This window comes from Tripterygium wilfordii, chromosome 23 (genome assembly GCF_013401445.1).
Source record: "Tripterygium wilfordii isolate XIE 37 chromosome 23, ASM1340144v1, whole genome shotgun sequence".
NCBI classification, from domain to species: Eukaryota; Viridiplantae; Streptophyta; class Magnoliopsida; order Celastrales; family Celastraceae; genus Tripterygium; species Tripterygium wilfordii.
Window position 1 is genome coordinate 444,182 of NC_052254.1, and position 22,798 is coordinate 466,979.

Consider the following 22,798-nt stretch of genomic DNA (forward strand, 5'->3'; position numbering starts at 1 on the left):
TGTGTTTGTGTGTTTCCAAGTTGGGGTTTGATCTCAAGTGGGCTTAAGAGACAAGTGGGCCTTCATGTTGTATGTCTCAATGTACAACTCCATGTGATCATAGGACACCGAAAATCCCCTCTCCAGTCACACCCTAGGACCCCCCCCCCCCACCCCCACTCAATTTCATGCACAATCACAATAGTCACTTTTATTTTTACCGTATCTGTATGTTTTGGAGCTTATGGACTTTGTATGGGATCAACAATCAATTAGCCGATTCTCTGGCGCATTTAGGAATGAACTCCAGTGCTTCAGTTATGTTTTTAGGACAATTAGTTCCTAATGTTTGTAATGCTATTGCTGTAACTAACTCGTTGATTTCATGACATGTCTTCTTCTTTCAAAAAAGAGACGTGGGTTCAATCTCTCTCATTGGACACTAAGAGAAGTAGATTTATTTTTCTTTACAGTAATGATGCATAAGGTCCTCTAGTTAAAATCGACTAGTCTAATCTTCTTTTCGTCTCACATCGTTTAAGTTGAATGCGGTAAAATGCTCGATATATCTATAAATGGTTAACTACTCTAATTAATAGACTAATCTTTTGAATTATAATTCGAACAACATCAATTTGGTTTCGGAGCAGGCTTAGGTAGCATGTATATGTGGGATCACACGAGGATTTTCTTTGTAAAAAAAAGAAGATACGTCGATTTTTATGTTTTGTGTCTACAATTCATCTCCAACCAACTCGGTCTCTCACCTCTAAATTGTTTTAAAATTGTAAGTATTTTAATTACTAATATTAATTAAAAAAAATTCCTTGTACCATGGACATAACTACGTGCAAGTTGTTATTGAGTAATAAATTGATTGGTCAAATGTTGAAGTCACATGCATTTTCCCTAGCTTACACGACATGACAAGTGGCTCGTGTCTTTTGCAAGATCTAGTACATAAAATTAATTAATAATGTAAATTTGTAATATGAAACTATATAATATAATAATAATTCTCATACTTTTGTCAAGAAGTGTCACGTGTAACTACAATAATATTGACGACCCACCCCCTTCCTCGATGTTTCTATACTTGCTACGTAGTTAATTTCAAAAACCAACTTTGGTCAATATAGTACAAAGTTCTAGATCACTAGAATTCCATTATTATTTTGTGCCTTTATTATTTACCTTCCAAGATATATTGAAAATTATTTAGCTTTGTTGTTGTGGTCAAATATTATATCTCGAAAATTTCTAACACAATTTCATTAGGTATAGTCCTCTCTCTCACATGCACCAGATAATTATCAGGCTCAAGAAAACTGGTGTGAGAATGAGTAGGGATTTAAACGGATGATTTTTCCTAGCTAGATTTATCATCTTGCCTTCAAGGCTAATACCTTGAGTAAAAAATATACCTTCAACATTTAATGGCTAAAGTTTTTTCCTTGGTAGTCTATGTATATATGGCCTATCAATTAAGACCATATATTATATATGTGGTCTTAATTGAGATGACAATTATTGAAAATTATTAAGGCTCGATCCTAGCGTCAAAATCAATAGCTATATATGTTTTTGTGAGACAAAATCGCCATCCAACATTTTCTTTCACCTTATACATTTGAGACTCATTCCTTATTCATGTCTTCTAGATTGTCCCCCCCACTTGAAAGATACATATACATGTCCTTTTTTTTTTCGTTAACTAAATTGAAAACCCCACATTTTAAATTCAATTGGGGTAGGATAAAAGTTATTTTAACCATTAGATCTTAAATTTATCTTAAAAATTACAGAAAATAAAAAATATTATCCGACTGCTCATCTTTGTTACTAACTTTTTGATGATTTTAATTGTTTTTAAGAAAAAAAAATGATTATATTAACAATGTTAAAATCCATCTATCTATTATTTTTTCAAAATTTATAAAAATATTTTGGTACACCGGTTGTTAGCATGGGGCACTTGCACCGTAGGTCCCCAAATCCTTTTAAATTGCATGTACGAGACAACTTTTAGACCCAAAATGGACACCTAATCTTAGTTGCTTAATTTCTAATATTAGACAAATTAATCAGCATAATTTGACATATTATTAATATATATAATTTTAGGCTAATGTTTTTCTGTCATGTATAATTTAGACCCAATTTGATTAGGTTGTTGTGTCTATATGTGAAATATAATCTTGGAGGTGATTACAGGTCCTCCGACAATGTCATCCTTGCTTTGATTTGTTTTATTCTTGTTTAATTAAGACACTAATTGTGTCTTAAGCATCCGACATGTTAATTAAGACACTAATTGTGTATTAAGCATCCGACATGTCATAAACGCTTGTCTTAGCATATGCACACACCTAGCTAGCTACTTTGTTTACAGAGTAAATGCATATATATATACACACACACACATATAGAGATCTCTATCAACGTAACATAAATTGCTTTTCACTATCATATAAATGGGGTTCTCTGTAATCATAGATTTCAGACCATACACTTTAACTAACAATGGAGACCATGAACTTGACCCATACAAAAAAAAAAAGGAGTCATGATCTTGACGGCTGACCACATAATTAATTTCTATATATCTATTTTTTTCAAAAACATACAACCATATATACCATACAAACTTATCTTTTGGACATCTGGTATGACCGGGTGACGACCCGACTTAAAAATTTTCAATATGACGACAGATTATGTTGGACCAAAATTCAACTCGTGACCATAAGAATATTATTCTCCTTGGGAATCGAATTCAAGATTTTCCGAGTTAATCCGATTTGATCTCAGAGAGATTCACAAATAGGTTATCATCCAAATAAAAAGAGAGAAAAAGGCCATAAGAGAGTCAAACGTCAATGTTAACTGCAACACCGACCTTATGGCATTTGAGTCCAAACAATAATAACACCCAATAAATCAAGCATGTATGGGGAAGAAGCTTTTGTCTGAATTTTATTCGGGGATGGAGAAAGTATGAAGCATGGCCTTGAAGTCAAGACTACTTTTTCGGTTGGTGAAGTGGGCTTTTCATTATTTTGTTCTAAAACAAAGCTAGAAGTTCTTACATTGAAAAGGAGAAGCTATGCATTTCACGAGGACAATGGTCATCAACAACTCCTGCTCCTTCGTCAGCCGAGAAGTCTCCTCAGTCAGTCACCGTCCAAGATAGAGTCGAAAATCCTAACAGAAGAGAAGGCATCCAAAGAGTTTGTTTAGGTCACAGTAGTTAGGGAGAGAGCTTCTCGGTCTTTATAATACCGAGCATCGCCCCTCGGTAACCTCTGGTGACCAAACGTAAAAAATCAAGAGTTTAAAAGGATTCACCTAAGATTAGGGAGATAGATCTTCTTTTAGCAACACTAGAACTCATCAAACTCATATAAAACGATTCAGAACCTTGCACTTTACTTGTTACTAAAGATAAAGAGTTTTGAGCACCGAATAATGCCCAGTTTATAGTTTATTAACTTGAGTATCGGGGAGGTCCCCAAGCAGACCCTCGGGGCCCCTTCCAGCTCACTTGTTCTCCAGTGTAGGTCATCCTCAGCTGTATCGATGACATCATTTGCCGTCAATCCTATCGCTTGATAAATCAACGAAGACCAAAGACAATTTTGGATGTCATTGGCTTGATTTGCTATAAAGTCTAATTTTACCTTTTATCAAGGTAAAAACAATGTGGGACGGTCCATAATGATCAATGCAATATAATTAGTTTCAATCATGTAAAAAAATGCAGACCAGGGTCTCAAGTACCTGGGCTTTTTACCAACGAGAGGTGGTTCGGTTGAGAATCGGTTGGGTTAAGCATATGTGTGTCAAATGTTCGATTTCAATGAAAAACAAATATCTCAATTGTATTTCGAAGTACTTGGGCTTTTTCAATAATGGGCCATGTACTTTGCTGCTTACTGGGTTTCAACGTACTTCTGTTACTGATTGGATAATTGGGCTCCAAGTCCAAAACCCCACTTTCTAATAATGTCTTAAAAGGTTTTATTAGCTCGATGCATTGCAGACCGTCCCTAATTCTCTATTGTAAAGTGACTCAGGCCCAAACATCAACTCTGGTGGGAATGACAAAGTTAGTTACCAGAGTTGGGCTGGACGGCCCATTGAGAACTCAAGGCCTGATCCATTGCCGTCAAGAATTCACTGCATCACACGGCCCTGATTCAAGTTTGAACATTTGGTTCTTATATTTGAAAAATGCATACTTTATTCAAGTTTTTAATCAAGCATACATGAGTCCTTCCAGTGGCCCAAACCACAACAGATTATGACAAGCAACGTTGAACATTGTTTGTTGTGATTGAATATAGCATTGGAGCTGAGCCATTGATTTTTTTAACTAAAAACGATACCACCGGACCTGATTTCTTCATTTTGAACATCTAAGTTGGGTCTAAACTCGGCTGAATAGCCCATTTACGCAATCTGCAGATAAATAAGTTGGGTCGAGACTCACCGTAAAATCAAACGAGGATAGATAGCAATGGGGATCGAAACATAAGAACCCAACGATTTCGGCCGAAGCGGATAACCAGCTGAGCCATCAATGCCTTATAATAGCCACTCAACCCCACTGGGTCAGCAAGAACAGATGGTGCAGGCTCCCTACTAACTATCAAGAACAGAGACAATACACTGACAGGCAAAGTCCTCTCCAGAGGACACAGAACAACATGACCCCCTCAGCCTCAAGAATCTATCAGGAGTACTACAACCAACCACCACACTGAATTGGTTTTCCATTATTATTGCTTGTCCTTTCAACGATGTGAACTGTCCATTTTCCATATCTGGTGAAGTAAATTTTCACCTAGATTATATTCACATTCTACAAGTAAATTCCAGTGAAAACATTTTTACTTCTCTTTACCATAACAAAGTGACATATCAGAGCACGTAAGGGTATTTTGTCACTGAAAATGCCAAAATGGTTATGGCTTGATCAAGACAATTGAAGGATTAGTACCTAATAATAGCAGACAAAGTGCAGGTGCTTGTAAGAGAGATTGGACCAGTACTGGTGAGTGACATGATATTTTGATAAATCAATATATATATACATGGACCCATCCTTTTGTGGAGTCTTCATTTCATCTGCTCAACTTCATCAGAACTTCAGAAACCCCACTACTCTGCTTCTGTTTTTCCCCTACCATTTTTTTAACGAGGTAAACCAACCAGCTTAACATACCTTTCGAACAGCTGAATAGGTATAAATATTCGGTCGCCATAACAGTCTGTATCGCATTGACGACAAGTAAGATTGGGCCGAAACCCATGCAGATCGAGGCTCGAAAGTGGGACATGCCCACAGAACCAAGATTCTACAAAGAAATATCTTAATTGGTTTGTTCGAATTCTCGAACTCGGACAATGTTTACCCTTAAATTTAGAGAAATAATCAACTATGCTATCACCACGCCAAATGGTTGCTTTATTTCTTTTCACTTTTCAAGGTAAATGTAAAGCTGCAGTCTGCACTAAGAAGATTAACAATGTGCACATGGTGGCTTGTGATTCTCACTTTGGAAACCACATGCTTAAAGCTTTATATCTAAATAAATATTCACACCATATCATGCTTTGCAATAATTCCTACCATATGCCCCAAATGAGATCTGCTAGCCTTTTTTGTTCTCCTTTAACTGCCCTATTATTGATGTGGGTCTTGAGCTATCTGATGCCTCTATGACTCTTATCTTTAGCCCAAAAGATCACACCTTGACAATCACATGCAATGCTAAAAGCAACACAGAACAGAAGGCTTTCAAGCCTGGAAAGGTTGTTTGTTTCTAGGATTTGCCTTTCTAATACTATAAAATATCACCAATGAAGCAACCAAACAGATAGACAACACAAGGCATTATAAAGCTCAGATATTGATAATTTAAACACTTACTACCCTTGAGAGATGGGGAAGTGGTTCTTAAGATAACATTCTTCAAAAAAAAACCATATCTACAACTATCATTGAAAATGGAAACTTAAAAGGTTAAAGGAGACCCAACATAAGTAACAAACAATGCCATGTTGCTTCAATCAAAACCTTCTCATATCTGATGATGCTGTAACTGCAAGAGTCTAGAATAAGCTCCATCCGGTCGGCTGACTAAGTCAGAGTGACTGCCTTGCTCAACGATGCGCCCATCTTGAACAACTCCAATGCAATCTGCTCCTCTTATGGTTGATAAACGATGGGCAACGAGGACGGTGGTTCGACCCCTCATTAGCCTCTCCAATGCTTCTTGTAGCACACACTCAGACTCAGCATCAAGTGCACTTGTGGCCTCATCAAGTAATAGTATTGCTGGGTCCTTGAGAATTGCCCTGGCTATAGCAATTCTTTGTTTTTGACCACCAGAGAGCTGAACCCCTCTTTCACCAACTGGGGTCTTGTAGCCATCAGGCAATGCACTCACAAACCCATGAACGTTGGCCGCTCGTGCAGCTTCTTCGACTTCTGCTTCGGTTGCACCGTCTTTTCCATAGGCAATGTTGTCAAATATGCTAGCTGCAAACAATGCAGGTTCCTGTTGCACTAACCCAATTTTACGCCTAAGTGACTTCAAGTTCAATCGGCGAATGTCTTTTCCATCGATCATGACTTTTCCGGCAGTTGGATCATAGAACCTCTCAATCAAAGCAATCACGGAACTCTTTCCAGACCCACTTGCTCCAACAAGTGCTTGGCTTTGTCCAGCTCGGATTCTAAGATTGAAATCCTTGAACACCATAACATCAGGCCGTGAAGGATATGCAAAATCAACATGCCTAAGTTCAATTTCCCCACGTACGGATTCAACAACCTCAGCCTCAGGATCATCAGGGTCAATCTTGGTCGAACGGTCTAAAATTGATAACACAGAACCAACAGCCTCTCCACCTCTAATAATCTCAGGAGCAATACTAACAGTTTCGGCCACTGAATTAGCTGTAATAACCAAGACAATGAAAACCTTGAGAACTTTTGCGAATGTTGTGACGCCTTGCCTTACTAGGTGTACACCCCACCATAGAATGAGAGCTTCAGACGCATTCAAAGAAAATTGTGAGAGGCCAAAAAGAATGCCAGCTATTTGGCTTCGTCGAAGACTACGACGCAATGGGACACGAAGCTCATTACAGAACAGGGAGAGGATCTTGTCTTGGGCATTAAAGGCTGCAACAGTCCTGATGTTGCTCACTCCCTCGCCAGCAATCATGCTACACTTGGCATGAGCCTTTGCAGTGTCTCCAGCAAAACCCTTCATCGAAAGTTGCTGTGCAACACAGAATTTAACAGAATCAAACTCAGAAACTTAAATAATTTACACCCATCAAAGTTAATTCCAAGCAGCAGTTACTTTTGCGCCACTCAATTTGGTCAACATTTCTTTATGGGTTTCCTACAATTCATTGCTCTTTCATTTGGTCAGTGAAGCAGTAATACCCAATTAGCAGAGTTCAAATTTTATGCTTGGTTCACCATTACTGCCTAAAAATCACGTTAAAGTTAGCTTCTTTTTGGTGGGTGAAACAATCACCATGTGCAGAGTAAGTAGTTACAGAGTACCCATTTGAACCCTCTCTCCCATTGTCCTGCCATGGCACTGTTGACTGCCAAATGTGTCATAAATAATGCGATCACGGGCCAAAAGAATCTCTTGAAACTCTCGCATGCCGGTGGCATCTTGTTTTGTATGGTAAATAAAACAAAGTTTACTCAAATACCAAGAAGAAGAGAAACAAACAAATGGCCTTTAATTTTGAGTTTTTCTCGACTGACGCAGAAATGGTGTAGTGTCAGTGTTCGATGAAAGTCCCAAGAGAAAATCATAAAAAAAATAGTGGACGGTAATGAACAAGTTAAAAACTCTGACTGGCTCATAGAAAACAGACAAGCAAAGAAAACAGTATTAAATAAAGGGTATGGGTCTTACCTGGGAAAAGTTGGCAAGAACTAGAAGGGGGAAGGTAGCTAGGATTATAATAGAGACCCTCCACTCCACAACAAAACCTATCATGAATGCAGTGATAAGGGAGGTAATGTTTTGCAAAATCACAGATATCCTATCTGGTATTGCAGATTTCACATCAGCGGCATCATTTGCTAATTTAGCCGCAACCAAACTTGAGTTGTGCTCCTCCTCATCGAACCATCCGACTTCGTTCCTTAATATTGCTGACAAGAAAAAAAGGAAGTAACCCCCATAAGCATCAAAGAAAAAACCAACACCCAATACACAATTATGTGATGAATCCACAATGTGCAGTTATGTACCTGCAAGCATCATTCTTCTGACTCTTGTGGTGAGGTTTTCTCCCATGATACTGAAGAAGTAATGCTGAATCAAATATGCAACAACAGCATAAATGCCAACTCCAATGTAAATGAAAACAAATTCCTTAACTTTCCTTTCCATGACGGCGGGATTTCTGTAGTAGAAGACTTCAATCATGTTGCTCATCACAAAGGCGAAAGTTGGGCCAATAAAACCAGACAGTACAGAACCAATGGCACCCATTATCGAATAAGGCCATTCGGGAGCATTTAGCTTAAGAAGGCGGAAAAAATAGCCATCCGGTGCTCGAGTATTCCTGTCTGTTTCAGCAGTTGATACCATTTCAATCCTTCCATCAGCACCAGTACTGTATGAGTAGCTCAAGTTTCTTAAGCTGCCTGAACGTAGACTTAGAGACTTTGTCGATAGGGAGTGGCTAAGGCGTGATGAGCGTGTGCGTCGTGTTGATGGGTTTGCTAAGTCTCGGTTACCGACCATTTCTTGGAATCTGATCAATGAAGCATAGGCTCCTGCTTTAGCAACAAGTTCTTCATGGTTTCCTGTCTCAACTACCTGCCCCTGCTGTATGACTACAATTGTGTCAACATTTCTAATGGTTGAGAGCCGATGAGCAACGACTACGGTTGTTCTCCCGACCATTAGACGGTCTAATGCTTCTTGAACGATACTTTCGGAACCTGCATCAAGTGCACTGGTGGCTTCGTCGAGGAGGAGGATCTTTGGATTTTTCAACATTGCTCTAGCAATTGCAATTCTCTGTTTCTGACCACCAGAGAGTTGCACTCCTCGCTCACCCACCTGAATTTAGATTGAAATGTAAATTCCATAACAATGTTCATAACATGCTTTATAATTGTGTAAATGAAATTCAAATTTGGACTGATTGGCCTATATAGATCAACCTGAGTGTTGTATCCATCAGGGAGCAATGTGATGAAGCTGTGAGCATTTGCTGCAGAAGTAGCAGCCTCTACTTCGGCCATCGTTGCATCAGGCTTCCCATAGAGTATGTTCTCAAGTATGGTTGTGGCAAAGAGTGCTGGTTCCTGATTCACCAGGCCAATCTGATCGCGTAACCACTTCAACTCCAGTGTCTTAATGTCCACATTATCCAACAAAACCTGCCCTGCTCAAGACAATGTGGCAATGTTAATCCAACCAATCATGAACGGCCATAAACTCAGTTTTGGACATGGAACAACATAGAAGATTTCTAAGTTACCCTGATTAGGATCATAAAACCTCTCCATTAGAGACACGACAGTGCTTTTTCCTGACCCACTACTACCAACAACCGCAAAAGTCTTTCCGGCTGGGAAAAAGATAGAAAAGTCTCTAAAGATCATAACATCAGGCCTTGATGGGTAACTGAATGTCACATTCTTGAACTCTATATTGCCTTGAACCTCCGGCAAGCACTTTCCATCGGAATGGTCTTGAATTATAGAGGGCTTTTGCTTAATAATTTCCATCAACTTGTACCCAGCTGCCTTGCCTTTGCTGAATGCTCCAAGATTTGAAATTGACTGACCTAAGCTCCTGTAACAAGTATCAACCATGAAATTATAGGACAAGCACAAGTTTATTGACGTGAAGGACTAAAGACGTATCATTTTAGCTCAAAGATCTTACATGCCGCCAACAATGGCGGAAAAAACAGCTGTGAAAGCCTTCCCTCCATCAGTCTGTCCATTTCTGATGAAAACACCAGCATACCAGAAAACAAGAGCCCAAGACATGGAGGCAATTCCAAAGGTACATCCTAGCCCAAGGCCTTTGGCCATCCCAGCCTTGTAACCAAGCTTGAGAGTATTTTGAATTGCATTTGAATAGGCATTGAAGGACTTGCTCTCTCCTACATATGAGTAAACTGTTCGAATTTGCGCCATTGCCTAAGCATCAAGTAAACATAATCAAATTGCCTTATTGTCCTTCAAAGCCATTTGTTTGATAGAAAAGAAACTAATCAACAACAATATGGAACATATGAGGCTACAAAAAGAAGTGTACAGCAATTTAACAAAGCATTAATCAAAAACTCAGTGCAATTGTTAGACAAATGAAGCTCACCTGCTCGGCAATCATACCAGCAAAACTGTATGATTCTCGACTTTTGGCGGTGAGGCCTGTAATGGTATAGGCATACAAGCCCCCAGCAAATGCAATTCCTGGTATCACTGCCACACTAAGCAGTGCCAACCTCCAAGCTGCTACAAAACCAACCACCAGCCCCGCCAAAAAAGTTGACAAATAGTGTATGAAGTTACCCACCTAGATTACCCACAATTTTCAAAAAAAAAAAAACAAGAATAAGTAAATAGTTAGTGAGGTAAGAAAATTAAAATCAAGCTACAACCAACCAAAATCACAGACTCATAACCCATGTAATTCAGATCTGGAAGCATGTGCAGTCATAAACCAAAGAACTAATTATCTATGTGACCTTTGAAATAAATGAGCACCAACAACCCAGATGAGCATTATCAAGTCAAAACACCAGTAGCATCTATTTTGACTCCATAAATATTAAATTAAGGAAAAGAAGGGAACCTTTTCGCTAATGGCATCTTGGACAAGAAGTGTGTCCGTTGAGACACTAAAAACAATATCACCAGTTCTTGCATCAGTGTCAAAGAACCCCACGTCCTGTTTCAACACTGCCTCCAAGTACTTTTTTCTTAGAGTGCTCACTTGCCTCTCTCCACTGTACATCCAGCATGCAGTTTCTGGTTAAGGGAAAAAATGGACCAAAAAGCTTCAGCTTTTGCAAATTCAGATAAGAACAATGGATATAAATAAACTTAGAGAAGAATAGCATAGACAAGAATCAACTGCTCACCTGCATAGGCTGTCAAACAGACCACCAGACCAAGATACACGAAATATACAGCGTACTGCATCAAGGACGACACAAAAGGAATAAGAAAACAATAGATCTTAGATCTGGGTTAGATTTGAGAATGCAAATGTGATAAGATGTAAGTGATCCAAACCTTCAAAACTTCACTGGTCAGCTTTTGCAAATCAGATTGGTTATTTCCAAACCCAGTAACCATTTGCCCAAATAGCAAGAAAAACACTGGCATTGCAGAACCATGAATAATAGCTCCCACGGTGCCACAAGTCATAAGTAGCCAGTCATATTTGTCTGCAAATGAGAACAGCTGAAAGAATGGCAAGCTCTGCTCTTTTTGCTTCTCTGCCTCAGGTATTGAATCTTTGACCTCTGGAGTCTCCGCCATTACACCCCCAACCCCAAACACAACTTCTTCAACGGACTTAATGGAAAAATTACTGGGGCGTGTTTCACTAAAAATCCTAATGTTCTGCTTCTGGGTTTGCTGCCATTGAAGAAAAAGATCTAAGCTTTGGTTCAATGGAGTTAATGGAAGACCTGGGTACTCTCTTTTTTTCTCTCTCTCTCGTTGTGGGTCTTCAATAACTCAAATTGTCGTTTATGGTTATGAGCTCAAAAACCAGGGACTCTGTATCTCGAGAGAAAGAGACAGAAAGTGAGTGAGTGAGAGCGCGCATGTGTTGTTAGAACAGTGGTCAAAGGAGGTGAAGAAATGAAGTTGGAAAAGGATGTGTGTTGATTTTATAGTGGAAGGTCTGTCTAGCTCCGGTGTACCAGTCTAATTTTCTATGCTGGTTGGTTAGCACAAATTTTAGTTTCTTAATTAAGTTTTACACTTTGTTAATTATTCCAAATTATACAATTAATCAAGTATGTTTTCTTAGAAAAATTATTTTAGTGGCAATACTTTATTGGTCTGTCATTCATAATGATGCTCTCAAACGTGAATTTAATGGGTTTTGCACTTTTTTTGGGTGAGATTTTGTGCGTTTTATAGAAACACACACCTTTTCTTTTCTTCTTTTTAATAAATAAAAATATTTTTTTAAAGTAATCAAGAATGACACAAGTTCACTCTTTTGACATCATATGTTGCCCCCCTTACATTCTCAAAAAATACCTTATATATGCTCTTATTTTCAGCTACACCCTTAATTTCTCAAGAAATACCATATACATCCCATGTTCCTCTTTAAATCTCATCATCTTAAGGCATTTAGAATCTAATGGTGCCAACACCAAGGCTAAATTTGTGGTAGTGATTTGAATAATTATGTAAATGTATTAAATAATTTCTCTTTACTCTCTCTCACCTCTCCACCTCTCCAGACTCCCGTTATCTGTAGATCTTAAATCTCAATTGTGCCTTCAAAACAAACATTTTCAACTAGTGTTAACTCTTCATATTTTTACAATGACTTCAAAACGAACATTTTCAGTTACAATTTTCTGTAAATAGTCTTAAAAAAATTTCAAGAGCGTTGTCCTCGAACCCCTGTAATATTTTTTGTCCCCCTTTATCTAAAATCTTGACTCCATCCCTAATGATACGTTAGGTCAAAACCAAGCTCATCCCTTACACTACATGTGTAATTGCCGTCCTTATTCTTTCTATCTTTACATTAAAATTGAAAATAATAACACCCAACTTTTTGTATGAAAGTGAATTAATGCCATAACATAACACCCAACTTTGCTATTTGTGCACAAAAATGTCTGTCGAATCTTTGAGAGACACGGCACAGTCTCCAGTTACTATTCTATGCCGCTATAGTTAAATGCAGTGGCAGCCATGGAAATGACTGCTCTATAACAAGAGTGATATTGTTCTCTCTTTTTTGTCATTATTGTTTGATTAACACTTAGAAAATGATTACTTTTGAGGCATACAAGGTATTTAGCAACTTACTATCAACAAATCATGTGATTTGGAATTAATTTCAAGGAGGTTTGTGACAAATACAAAGTTTCCAAAATATGGCATGTTAGTTTGGGAGTTGGTGGGGTGACAAATTCAATCAAAATGAAGCTTAAATTCATTCACTTCAATTCCTTTATTATCATCAACTTATGTAGTATTTCGTATCTATCTATGTAGACAAAAGAGAAAAATATACAGATATAGACTTGTATTTCAAATATACAATGGAAATGAAGTCGATATATCATGAACATATATGCATTACTAAAAATAATCCTCGAAAGACATTATTCTGTTACCAGGTGTGGCCAAAGTCACATCCAATTTGCAATTGATTTAGGCCTGATGAGGAAAGTTGCAATTGATTTAGGCTTGATGAGGCGCACTTTAGGATAAGGGACAAGTTTGCGGTTAGCGTTAATCAATTGTCCGAATGATATGTTAGACTGGATGGTTCTTCGGTTATCACATTCTGATACCAGGTGTGGCCAAAGTCACATCCAAGTTGCAATTACAATTGATTTAGGTTTGATGAGGCGTACTTTAAGATAAGGGATAAGTTTGCGGTTAGGGTTTATCAACCATCTGAATGATATGTTAGACTGGATGATTCTTTGGTTATAAAAAAATAATAAAAAAAGATAAGGACGTTTGTAGTTGAGGGGGACAAAATTCTTCTAGTTAATGATTTAGGGGTATCAATTATATTTGTATTTTTGGAGGTTACAATTTCAAGCCCGTATAAAGCTAATATATAATGGGACTAATACGTTATGTAGAATGGTCTTCTTACCCTATATCTATACAAGCCCTGAACCTTAAACCGTAAAATTACCATTCATATTTTACAACTTATCTTTGAAATGGAGTACTTACTATTGATGGTTGGTCAGTTTATCTCCAAACCCACAAAGATTAGCTTTACATGCCTAAAGTGATATATAGGCCCTTGTATCAAGCCTAAACAATGACAATGATTAATCATGAATCATTATCATAATTACACATGATAAATGACTCTATATGTGTGCTATGTAAGTACTCTACCTATCCATAGCATACCAAGTTAACCCATCCCATCAAAATTTTCAAACTTTACTTATTATTTTTTTTTTCCAAACCCCCTCAAACCCCTATTATAAAAATCAACACATTTTGGTCCAATTTATTAATCAAGTAATTATAAAAAAAAATGAATTTATAAAAAGTTAAGCCAATGAGAATATAATGGTCGGCGAATCCTTTAGACACTTATTGTGCTTGTGTGTGTTCATTTGGCCCCTTATGGTTCCCCAAAATAGGGGAAAATGTTGTAATTTTTTTTTAAAAAAATTAATTACTAGTTATCTAATATTTAGATCCTAAAGAATAGTAATTAAGTAAATTGATGAATTGATGAATTGGCTTTGGTTGTGTTGTAGGTCCTTTTTGGGACAATGGAATCTGTTTTGGTGAACCATTTTAGTCCTTATTTATGCTCCATTAATATTAAGTACTATTCAAGCATGTGATATGCTTCTAGAGATATGTGGTTATTAGGTCATCTTTAGTGTTATATATACTTTTTATAGTTTTATTATTTTATAATTTTATATAAAATAATAAAACAATAGTAAATTAAGAGATTAAAGTATTAGGCAGCAGAAAGCTAGTCATGGACCATGCTATTAGCTTGGATTCGGGGATTCAAGAAGATTACGGACCATACCTTTTGGGTGTTTTGATATCCACTTTATGTGGTATAAGAAATGTAGAAATTTGAAGTTCCACCTAATCTCCATTATCATCATTTGTGATTGATACAAGCTTGATATGGGATGGATATATGATCCCAAAACCCAAAATGGCCTTACACCCATGTCATAAAAATGATAGGAATATGACTTCTTGATGGAAGCCATTGTTGGGGTGGAATACGGACGATGATCGATGTATATGCAAGATATTCATTTTCTCACCTCCAAAAGATCATGGGTTCAAATGGGGGAGGCGAGATCGTTTCATGAAATAAAATAGACAATATCTTACGTTGAACACATACGTTGATCTTCATCTGTATTTCGCCCTAACAACCATATTACATAAAGTGCCATTCGTATGTACATAAATTTAGTGATTTGGGAACACCACCTTATTAGCTAAACATGTTCTTCAAATTTAAATTCATATTTGTGCATGTAAAAGTTTGGTAGACCAAGCTTGACCAATGTTGGGTCCTCAAGTAGTAATAATATGTGATTATACAGCCACTAATATGGTTAGCCATTGCTGTCAAAGCTAATTGATTACTATTACTTTCTTTGCAACTGGGAATAATGATGATTTGAAGCAGGAAATAAGGTTGCCTTTTGACATGTGGTCTCCTTCTTATTGACACTTTCATGAGTGCAAATGAGTTGCATAGATTGTGAAGCAATACAGTTGGGTTTTGACCTAATTTATCATGTCGTCAAGTGAAAAAAATTTGTGTACGTGCAGGCCTAACGACCCGAGTTTAAGTTCATATCGAATATCCAAAAAAAAAAATAATGTAGTTCTCGGTAAAAAAAAAAAAAATGTTTGTCTTAGTTTTATATCATGGTGATATGCAAATTTAGTAGTGTTCAAGCAATAACAGGAGGCCCAACTTGATAGCATACTGGATTACTCATAGAAGAAAGTGGACTGTTTTTAGGCCCAAAAAGGTGGGGGAGCCTTCGGGTCTCGTTCGTTATGAGTGTTATTAGGAAATTTCACAAACTTAGCTGGGCGTTCGAAAGAGAGGCTAATAAAGTAATAATTGCTTGCGTCCAGAATATAATGGGCCTCCCAGCCCACATAACTAAGTCCAGTAGCCCACCTTGCGCCTTTCAATTCAGATTCAAATTTCAAATTTGCAACAACGGTAACATTTGCTGGATCCGACAAACGTTCTGATTTTTCAAATTTCGAAAACTTCCAATTCCCACATTTTTAGCCGTTACAAACAGCTATCTAATCTCTCCCCCTTTATATAGAATAGATAGTCCTGCTCTTCTCTCTTACAATTCTCTTTCAAATTTCCCTTTGATTCTTAGCACTCATTCAATCTCTACACCACCACTAGCTGAAATCAGATAAAAATGAGAGAGTGCATCTCAATCCACATCGGTCAAGCTGGAATTCAAGTCGGCAACTCCTGTTGGGAGCTTTACTGCCTTGAACATGGAATCCAGGTGAGTCCCTTCTGCACAGAAACTCTCAATCAATCCCATTATATATAGCTATATTTTATTGGGCACTAATTAACTTTACGTGATTTTGTGTTTCTTCAGCCCGATGGGCAGATGCCAAGTGACAAAACTGTTGGGGGCGGAGACGATGCCTTCAACACTTTCTTCAGTGAAACTGGTGCCGGAAAACATGTTCCTCGTGCCGTGTTCTTGGATCTGGAACCAACTGTCATTGATGAGGTGAGGACGGGGGGCATATCGTCAGTTGTTCCACCCTGAACAACTCATTAGCGGCAAAGAAGACGCCGCCAACAATTTTGCCAGAGGCCACTACACAAGTAAGAAATTAGGGCTTAATCTGGAACTTAAGTTCTTCACTCTGCTAGTTTAGTTTCAAATTTGGTTAACAATTTTGGGATTTTTTTCGTTTGTTTGGAGCAGTTGGAAAGGAGATTGTGGATCTATGCCTGGACAGGATCAGGAAGCTAGCAGATAACTGTACTGGGCTTCAGGGGTTTCTGGTTTTCATGCTGTTGGAGGTGGAACAGGGTCTGGTTTGGGGTCTCTGTTGCTGGAGAGGCTATCAGTCGATTATGGAAAAAAATCGAAACTTGGTTTCACCGTCTATCCTTCCCCTCAAGTGTCCACATCGGTTGTTGAGCCTTACAACAGTGTCTTGTCCACTCACTCCCTTCTCGAGCACACCGATGTGAGTGTGCTGCTTGATAATGAGGCCATCTACGATATCTGCCGTAAATCTCTCGACATTGAACGACCTACCTACACCAATCTCAACCGTTTGGTTTCTCAGGTATCACTAAATTGTGAATCGAACTGAAATTGTGGGTTTTCCCTCTGTTTTGCTTACAATGTCTTATTCAATTTGAATTGGGTTTTGTGTTCAGGTGATTTCTTCACTGACTACTTCACTGCGATTCGATGGAGCATTGAACGTGGACATAACAGAGTTTCAAACAAATTTGGTCCCATACCCTCGAATCCACTTCATGCTTTCTTCATATGCCCCTGTAATTTCAGCAGAAAAGGCCTACCATGAACAAACTCTCCGTGGCAGAAATAACCAACAGCGCATTCGAGCCTTCTTCAATGATGGCAAAATGCGACCCGCGACATGGGAAATACATGGCCTGTTGTTTGATGTACAGAGGAGATGTAGTTCCGAAAGATGTGAATGCAGCTGTGGCAACAATTAAGACGAAGAGGACTATACAATTTGTCGACTGGTCCCCAACTGGGTTCAAGTGTGGAATCAATTACCAAGCGCCAACTGTTGTTCCTGGAGGCGACTTGGCTAAAGTGCAGAGGGCTGTTTGTATGATTTCAAACTCGACTAGTGTCGCTGAGGTGTTTTCGAGGATTGATCATAAGTTTGATTTGATGTACGCGAAGAGGGCGTTCGTGCATTGGTATGTTGGTGAGGGTATGGAGGAAGGTGAGTTTTCAGAGGCAAGGGAGGACTTAGCTGCTCTGGAGAAGGATTATGAGGAAGTTGGACTGGAGACTGGTGATGGGGAGGATGATGATGAAGAAGGTGATGAATACTGATTTTGATAGATTATCTCTCTGAATTGAAACTGAAACTTTAGTGTTCTGCCAATGGACTCAATTGGTCATCTGTTTTGCCTTTGTTACTTCTTGACAAAAATATATAGAATCCTCTATGAAATGATAGGTTATGGCAGTTAATTACAGTACCCATCTGACTCAAATTCATTTGCTTTTTTCCAGTTTGCCTAAGATATTCATGTCAATCTCGTATTAGTTTTTATTGACTCTACAGAAGATGGGGGTTTCTCAAAGAAACTCCCTGTCTCATGGTCTTAATTCGCAAACTTCTAAAGAAAGAAACTTGAAAAGAAGCCAACGCCTCTCTGCAACTCTACTCGACCTCTCCCCTCACTTCGTCTGATAGTAGGCAACAACTGTAACCTGCCAAAGTAATCAAAAGACAAAAGCATAAATATCAAACATCGAGACATGCAAAGAACCCGCGTGGAGGGCGAATTCTGTTAACGAAGAATCACAGTAGAGAACGAACCGCGGTGGAGATAAATTCTCAGTGCAAGGCCTTAAGGGGAAGTCTTGCCGCCCAGAGGCGAGCTAGGCAAGATCGGCCTTGACAAAATAACAAAATCCAACACCGGCCTCCTCACAGATCGATTATCATTACAAAATCCAGCGCCAATCCTATCCTTGGCACTTAGACCCTCTCGGATATCCTCTCCAAGATGTGAATCCTCCTCTATGATTTTCACCACCTGACTACGCACCTTCCCTCTCCTCCCTCCCCCTTATCGCCACCGATTTCGGTGACTCAACCTCCTCAGATGATCCTCCGCTCTCCATATCCGCCTCAGCCTCCGTCCACGACTTCAACACCTCCTTCTTTTCTCCGAATTCACCCGAATCAATGACTGTCTTGGGAGAATACAGCTCCTCCCCCGGCTTCTTAATCTGATCATGATCAGAGACTCGATCTTGAGTCGCTCTCACACTCTTCACAATCATCTTGATTTAAATCTTGAAGAACAAAAATGACGAAGCACAGAGAGAGGAGCTCGTGTACTTATACACATAATAAGTGGAAGGTATATGATGCATGCGTGTTGCAGCATACTTCCGTCGTTACGTGGTGGACACGTGGCAATAGACGGAGGAAAAACGATATCATCAGTAATCACGTGTTGACCGGTAGGACATGTGGCGAATAGAAGACGAACTCGAAGACCGTATTAATTTAAACGGACTAAAATCCGTTACCGTTCTACTGGGAATAGTTGCCACGTCACTACGTGACTGCCATGTCAATATCACTATGACTGAAGTTTCAAACAGATATTTTTAGAGTCCCTACCATCAAAACATAAATTATTGGGACATTGAATAAATAAAGATGAGACCACGTTTGGTTGTATTCAATATCCAATGTCATAAATATCTCGGTCGTAAACCACCCGGGTGATAGGCTAAGGTGAATGATGAATAACGACCAAACCGAACCAACTTAGAAAGTCCTACGTGGGAGTGTAAGCAGTTGGTTACAATTGATTTTTGACATAAAAGTTAATCGAAACCGATGGTTGGTTATCGATCGATAGTATTAAAGAAATGTGTAATTTTTTTATGAAAATAACTGATTGATAATTTGGTTATCGGTCGGTTAAGATTATTTTCTCAATAGCCCTAGTCCTAAGTTCGATTATCACTGAAAGTAAGGACCCTTGTGACATGTACTAAAATAGGAGGAATTTGATAACCATCTGTCAATACTAACTGAACAAAATCATTACCATTCACAAATCCTATTGTGATAATAATATATTCATGTCGAGGTGGAGGGTATAGAACGCAGATGCAAAAATTAATATCACAATAGGATTTGTGAGTAGTAATAACTTCGTTCAGTTGTCATTGATAGATGGTTACCCGATACCTCCTATTATGATTTAGTGGTTTAAATACAGATATGATTCCGCAAAACAAATGGGTCAATCCATATAGATAATAACTTGTAGCATACATTAAATATACCCATCAACCTGCATTGATGTGATGTAATAAATTTATTTTAATTAATTATGGGGATGAGAAAACTAATTATAGGGTTTAAAAAATTAATTTTTGTAATGTGAATTACATGTCAAATCACAAACGAAAGAATCAAATATCAAATCATAACGTAAATTAATAATAAAATATTGAAATTCAATGATTGATCAAAATATTAAATTAGATGTAATTAATAATAAAATATTGAAATTCAATGATTAATGGATGATTTAGGGGTGGGAAAACTAAAATAGAGGAGGTGAGAATAGTCTTTCCCTTTAAATTTATATCAATGGTCTAAAAGACCCATCTAAAAAATCAAAATAAAAGTTGGGTTAGTGTCTACATCAAATTTTGTTTGAAAGGAATGTAATCAAGTCTGATAAGATTGCAATTTTCTACTTATCAGCTTTCTTTAATTCATGGAGCTGCTTGTATCCACTTGGCATATGGATTTCACATGTAGTGGCCACGGGAGTCCAGGTTGGGAATTGACGTACATTGAAGAACAGATGGCTATAAGCAAACCAAAAAAGAAAGCAGAACCGCACAAAGTATATAAATCTGTATAGGGTTGAAGCAAACGTGGAAATGGCTAATTTGGAATTCAGGGAACCAACCAACCAACCAACCTATTTGTCCCCTGTTTAACCGCATATAAATGTCACCTGCTAAGGGGATCATCAAATCTCTTCATTAAAAAGATAGATAGCATACTTGGCTCAAACAGCATATAGTTGGTAATTCAATCCACAATTGACAAACAAAAGAAGACGCATAAAATATCCACTACAAAATTAAAATGGCAGTCACCATAAAAAACCACAAATGAAACCATGTTTCTAGGCCTGTTACTAGCCTAATGTTCACCCCTCATCATATCATGATCCGTCTCTATCCCATATCACCCTTGATTGGCAGTAGCCTTCATGTTTACTCCTCGTCATCTTCATCGCCGTCTCCTCCAGAAGCTTTCTTGGCTGCAGCCTTCATGTTCTTTCTCTTCACTCTACCTGCGCGGCCCACCTCCGAATGGACTTGTCAGAGAGAAGTCAATGTGCTTCTGGGAATCAAGCCTCACCATGGAAAGATGGTATGTTGACAACCTGTCTCCCCACCCTGACGAGAACAGAGTAAAACTCATTCAATAAGCAGAAGCTCATGTCATATAAATTTGCATAATTTCCAAGGATTTTTTTTTTCATTCAAAATCACATTTTGGATGAAGCTAAACACATTTTAACATCAACGGTAAGGTTTACTAATTAGCAAATGCAGTCCTAAGGAATCTGAAGACTATCACCATTAAACCAAGAATACACATCCCAACAACCAACAGATACCACCACACCTTTATAGGACTGAGGATCCCAATACTATCCCCGAAACCAAAGATAATGATCTAAAATTCCTAAACAAAAGTTAAATATCCACTCTGGATTCTGGAATTAACCAAATCCAATTCCAACGTTATAATGTTCTAAAAATTCCTAAACAAAAGTTATATATCCACTCTGGATTCTGGAATTAACCAAATCCAATTCCACATTATAATGTTCTAAAATTCCTAAAACAAAAATTAAATATCCACTCCGGATTCTGAAATTAACCAAATCCAATTCCAACATACAGTCTCAAATGTCATAGTATGAAAAAGTCTGTCAATTCAAGAATATCATGAACATAGTAATCAGCTAAAAAAGACAAGCTCTAATGTTAATGGAGCCATTTAGAATTAACTAATGCATTGGTTGAAAACAAATAACCAATGAACACAAAGCCAGCCATCCGACATACTACCACCAACTAATGAATACTCAAATTACGAAGGGAGCAATTCACAAAAACCCATAATGTCAGACTCAGAAAAGTGAGATCAGATTTACAGCAACGGTTGTCTAACATGGAATTACTAGACCAGTAACAAAACATATATGCAAAATAACAAATATAAGATATGGTAACCACGGATTGTACCTGATATGTCGTTGCCTAATGAGCACACGGGCATGGTGAATTGACTTTGCCATGCCAGACTTGAACACAAGTGTTTGAAGGCGGCGCTCAAGGAAGCTCTCAACAGTAAGGGCCAAGACATAATCAAGCTTGTTCTGACTTTCATCCAGGAGCCCATATCTGTTCATCCTGCGAAGAAGAGCTTCACACCCTCAAAGATACGGCGTGAGTTTTTCTCATCTAGGGTAAGAAGGCATTCTTGCAGCATTACGGATACGGCTCAGTGCATACTGAACCCTCCACAACTCCCTCTTACAACGGAGCCCATATTCTCCAACAAGCTTCAGCTCCGCATCCAGACGTTCCTTCTCATAAGGACGACGCGCTTCTTAAAAGTCTTCCCATCTGAAAACAAACAAGATCACATATTAATGTTCATAAAGCAAACTCAAAGAAGCATCTGAAACATGTTTACACTTGGGATCTATCATCAAAAAGCATTTTAAACACAATTTTTAAAGAATACGATAAAAGGCATGCCAGGTACGTATATTGAAACTATTCAGAGGGAGGTCATCTCAACATAACAGTCAAATTTCTACGAAAATATGAAAAATAAATAAACAATCTTGATATCTTCTGACTTAAGCGTATAGATCAAGACGAAATTAAAGCTACAAGATTCATACACCTTCAATGCTAGCTCACGATATCGATTATGGGAACAACAGTTCCATCAACACAGTGCAAATACGGACATCTCTAAGCATGTATAAATGATATATACAGAGGAAAGAAAAATCGAAACTGGAATTAGCAGATAAAAAGACTGAAGGAGCAGATCTTACAGTTTCTGTAGAAAACAACGTGCACCATGGCTGCGTCCGCTTCTCCTCAATTAGCGAGAGCAGGAATGCACGGAAAGAAAAGCCAGAACGCGGAACTTGATGATGCACCGCTTTATAGACGGAACCCTAAAGGCTAAAACCCTAACGGCCGATCGCAC

At 38.2% G+C, this 22,798-nt stretch overlaps 1 protein-coding gene, 1 long non-coding RNA gene and 2 pseudogenes across 2 annotated transcripts; 1 reads left to right on the plus strand and 3 right to left on the minus strand.

Annotated features, from left to right (window-relative positions):
• Positions 1–5,860: 5,860 nt before the first annotated feature.
• On the minus strand, positions 5,861–11,856 carry LOC119992625 (ABC transporter B family member 19-like). Its single transcript, XM_038839415.1, has 10 exons — positions 11,291–11,856; positions 11,137–11,191; positions 10,848–11,023; positions 10,368–10,568; positions 9,930–10,189; positions 9,520–9,836; positions 9,200–9,423; positions 8,276–9,095; positions 7,935–8,176; positions 5,861–7,274 (listed from the first exon to the last, which is right to left on the minus strand). The coding sequence occupies exons 1-10, from the start codon at positions 11,537–11,539 to the stop codon at positions 6,066–6,068; spliced, it is 3,753 nt and encodes a 1,250-aa protein (XP_038695343.1). The 5' UTR covers positions 11,540–11,856; the 3' UTR covers positions 5,861–6,065.
• A 4,230-nt stretch (positions 11,857–16,086) lies between these two features.
• Positions 16,087–17,981, plus strand: LOC119992574 (annotated as a pseudogene).
• LOC119992575 lies at positions 17,947–18,563 on the minus strand. The gene is made up of 2 exons (XR_005466409.1): positions 18,326–18,563; positions 17,947–18,216 (listed from the first exon to the last, which is right to left on the minus strand). It is a non-coding gene; the product is annotated as an uncharacterized LOC119992575 (long non-coding RNA).
• Positions 18,564–20,534: 1,971 nt separating this feature from the next.
• Positions 20,535–22,668, minus strand: LOC119993648 (annotated as a pseudogene).
• Positions 22,669–22,798: the final 130 nt, after the last annotated feature.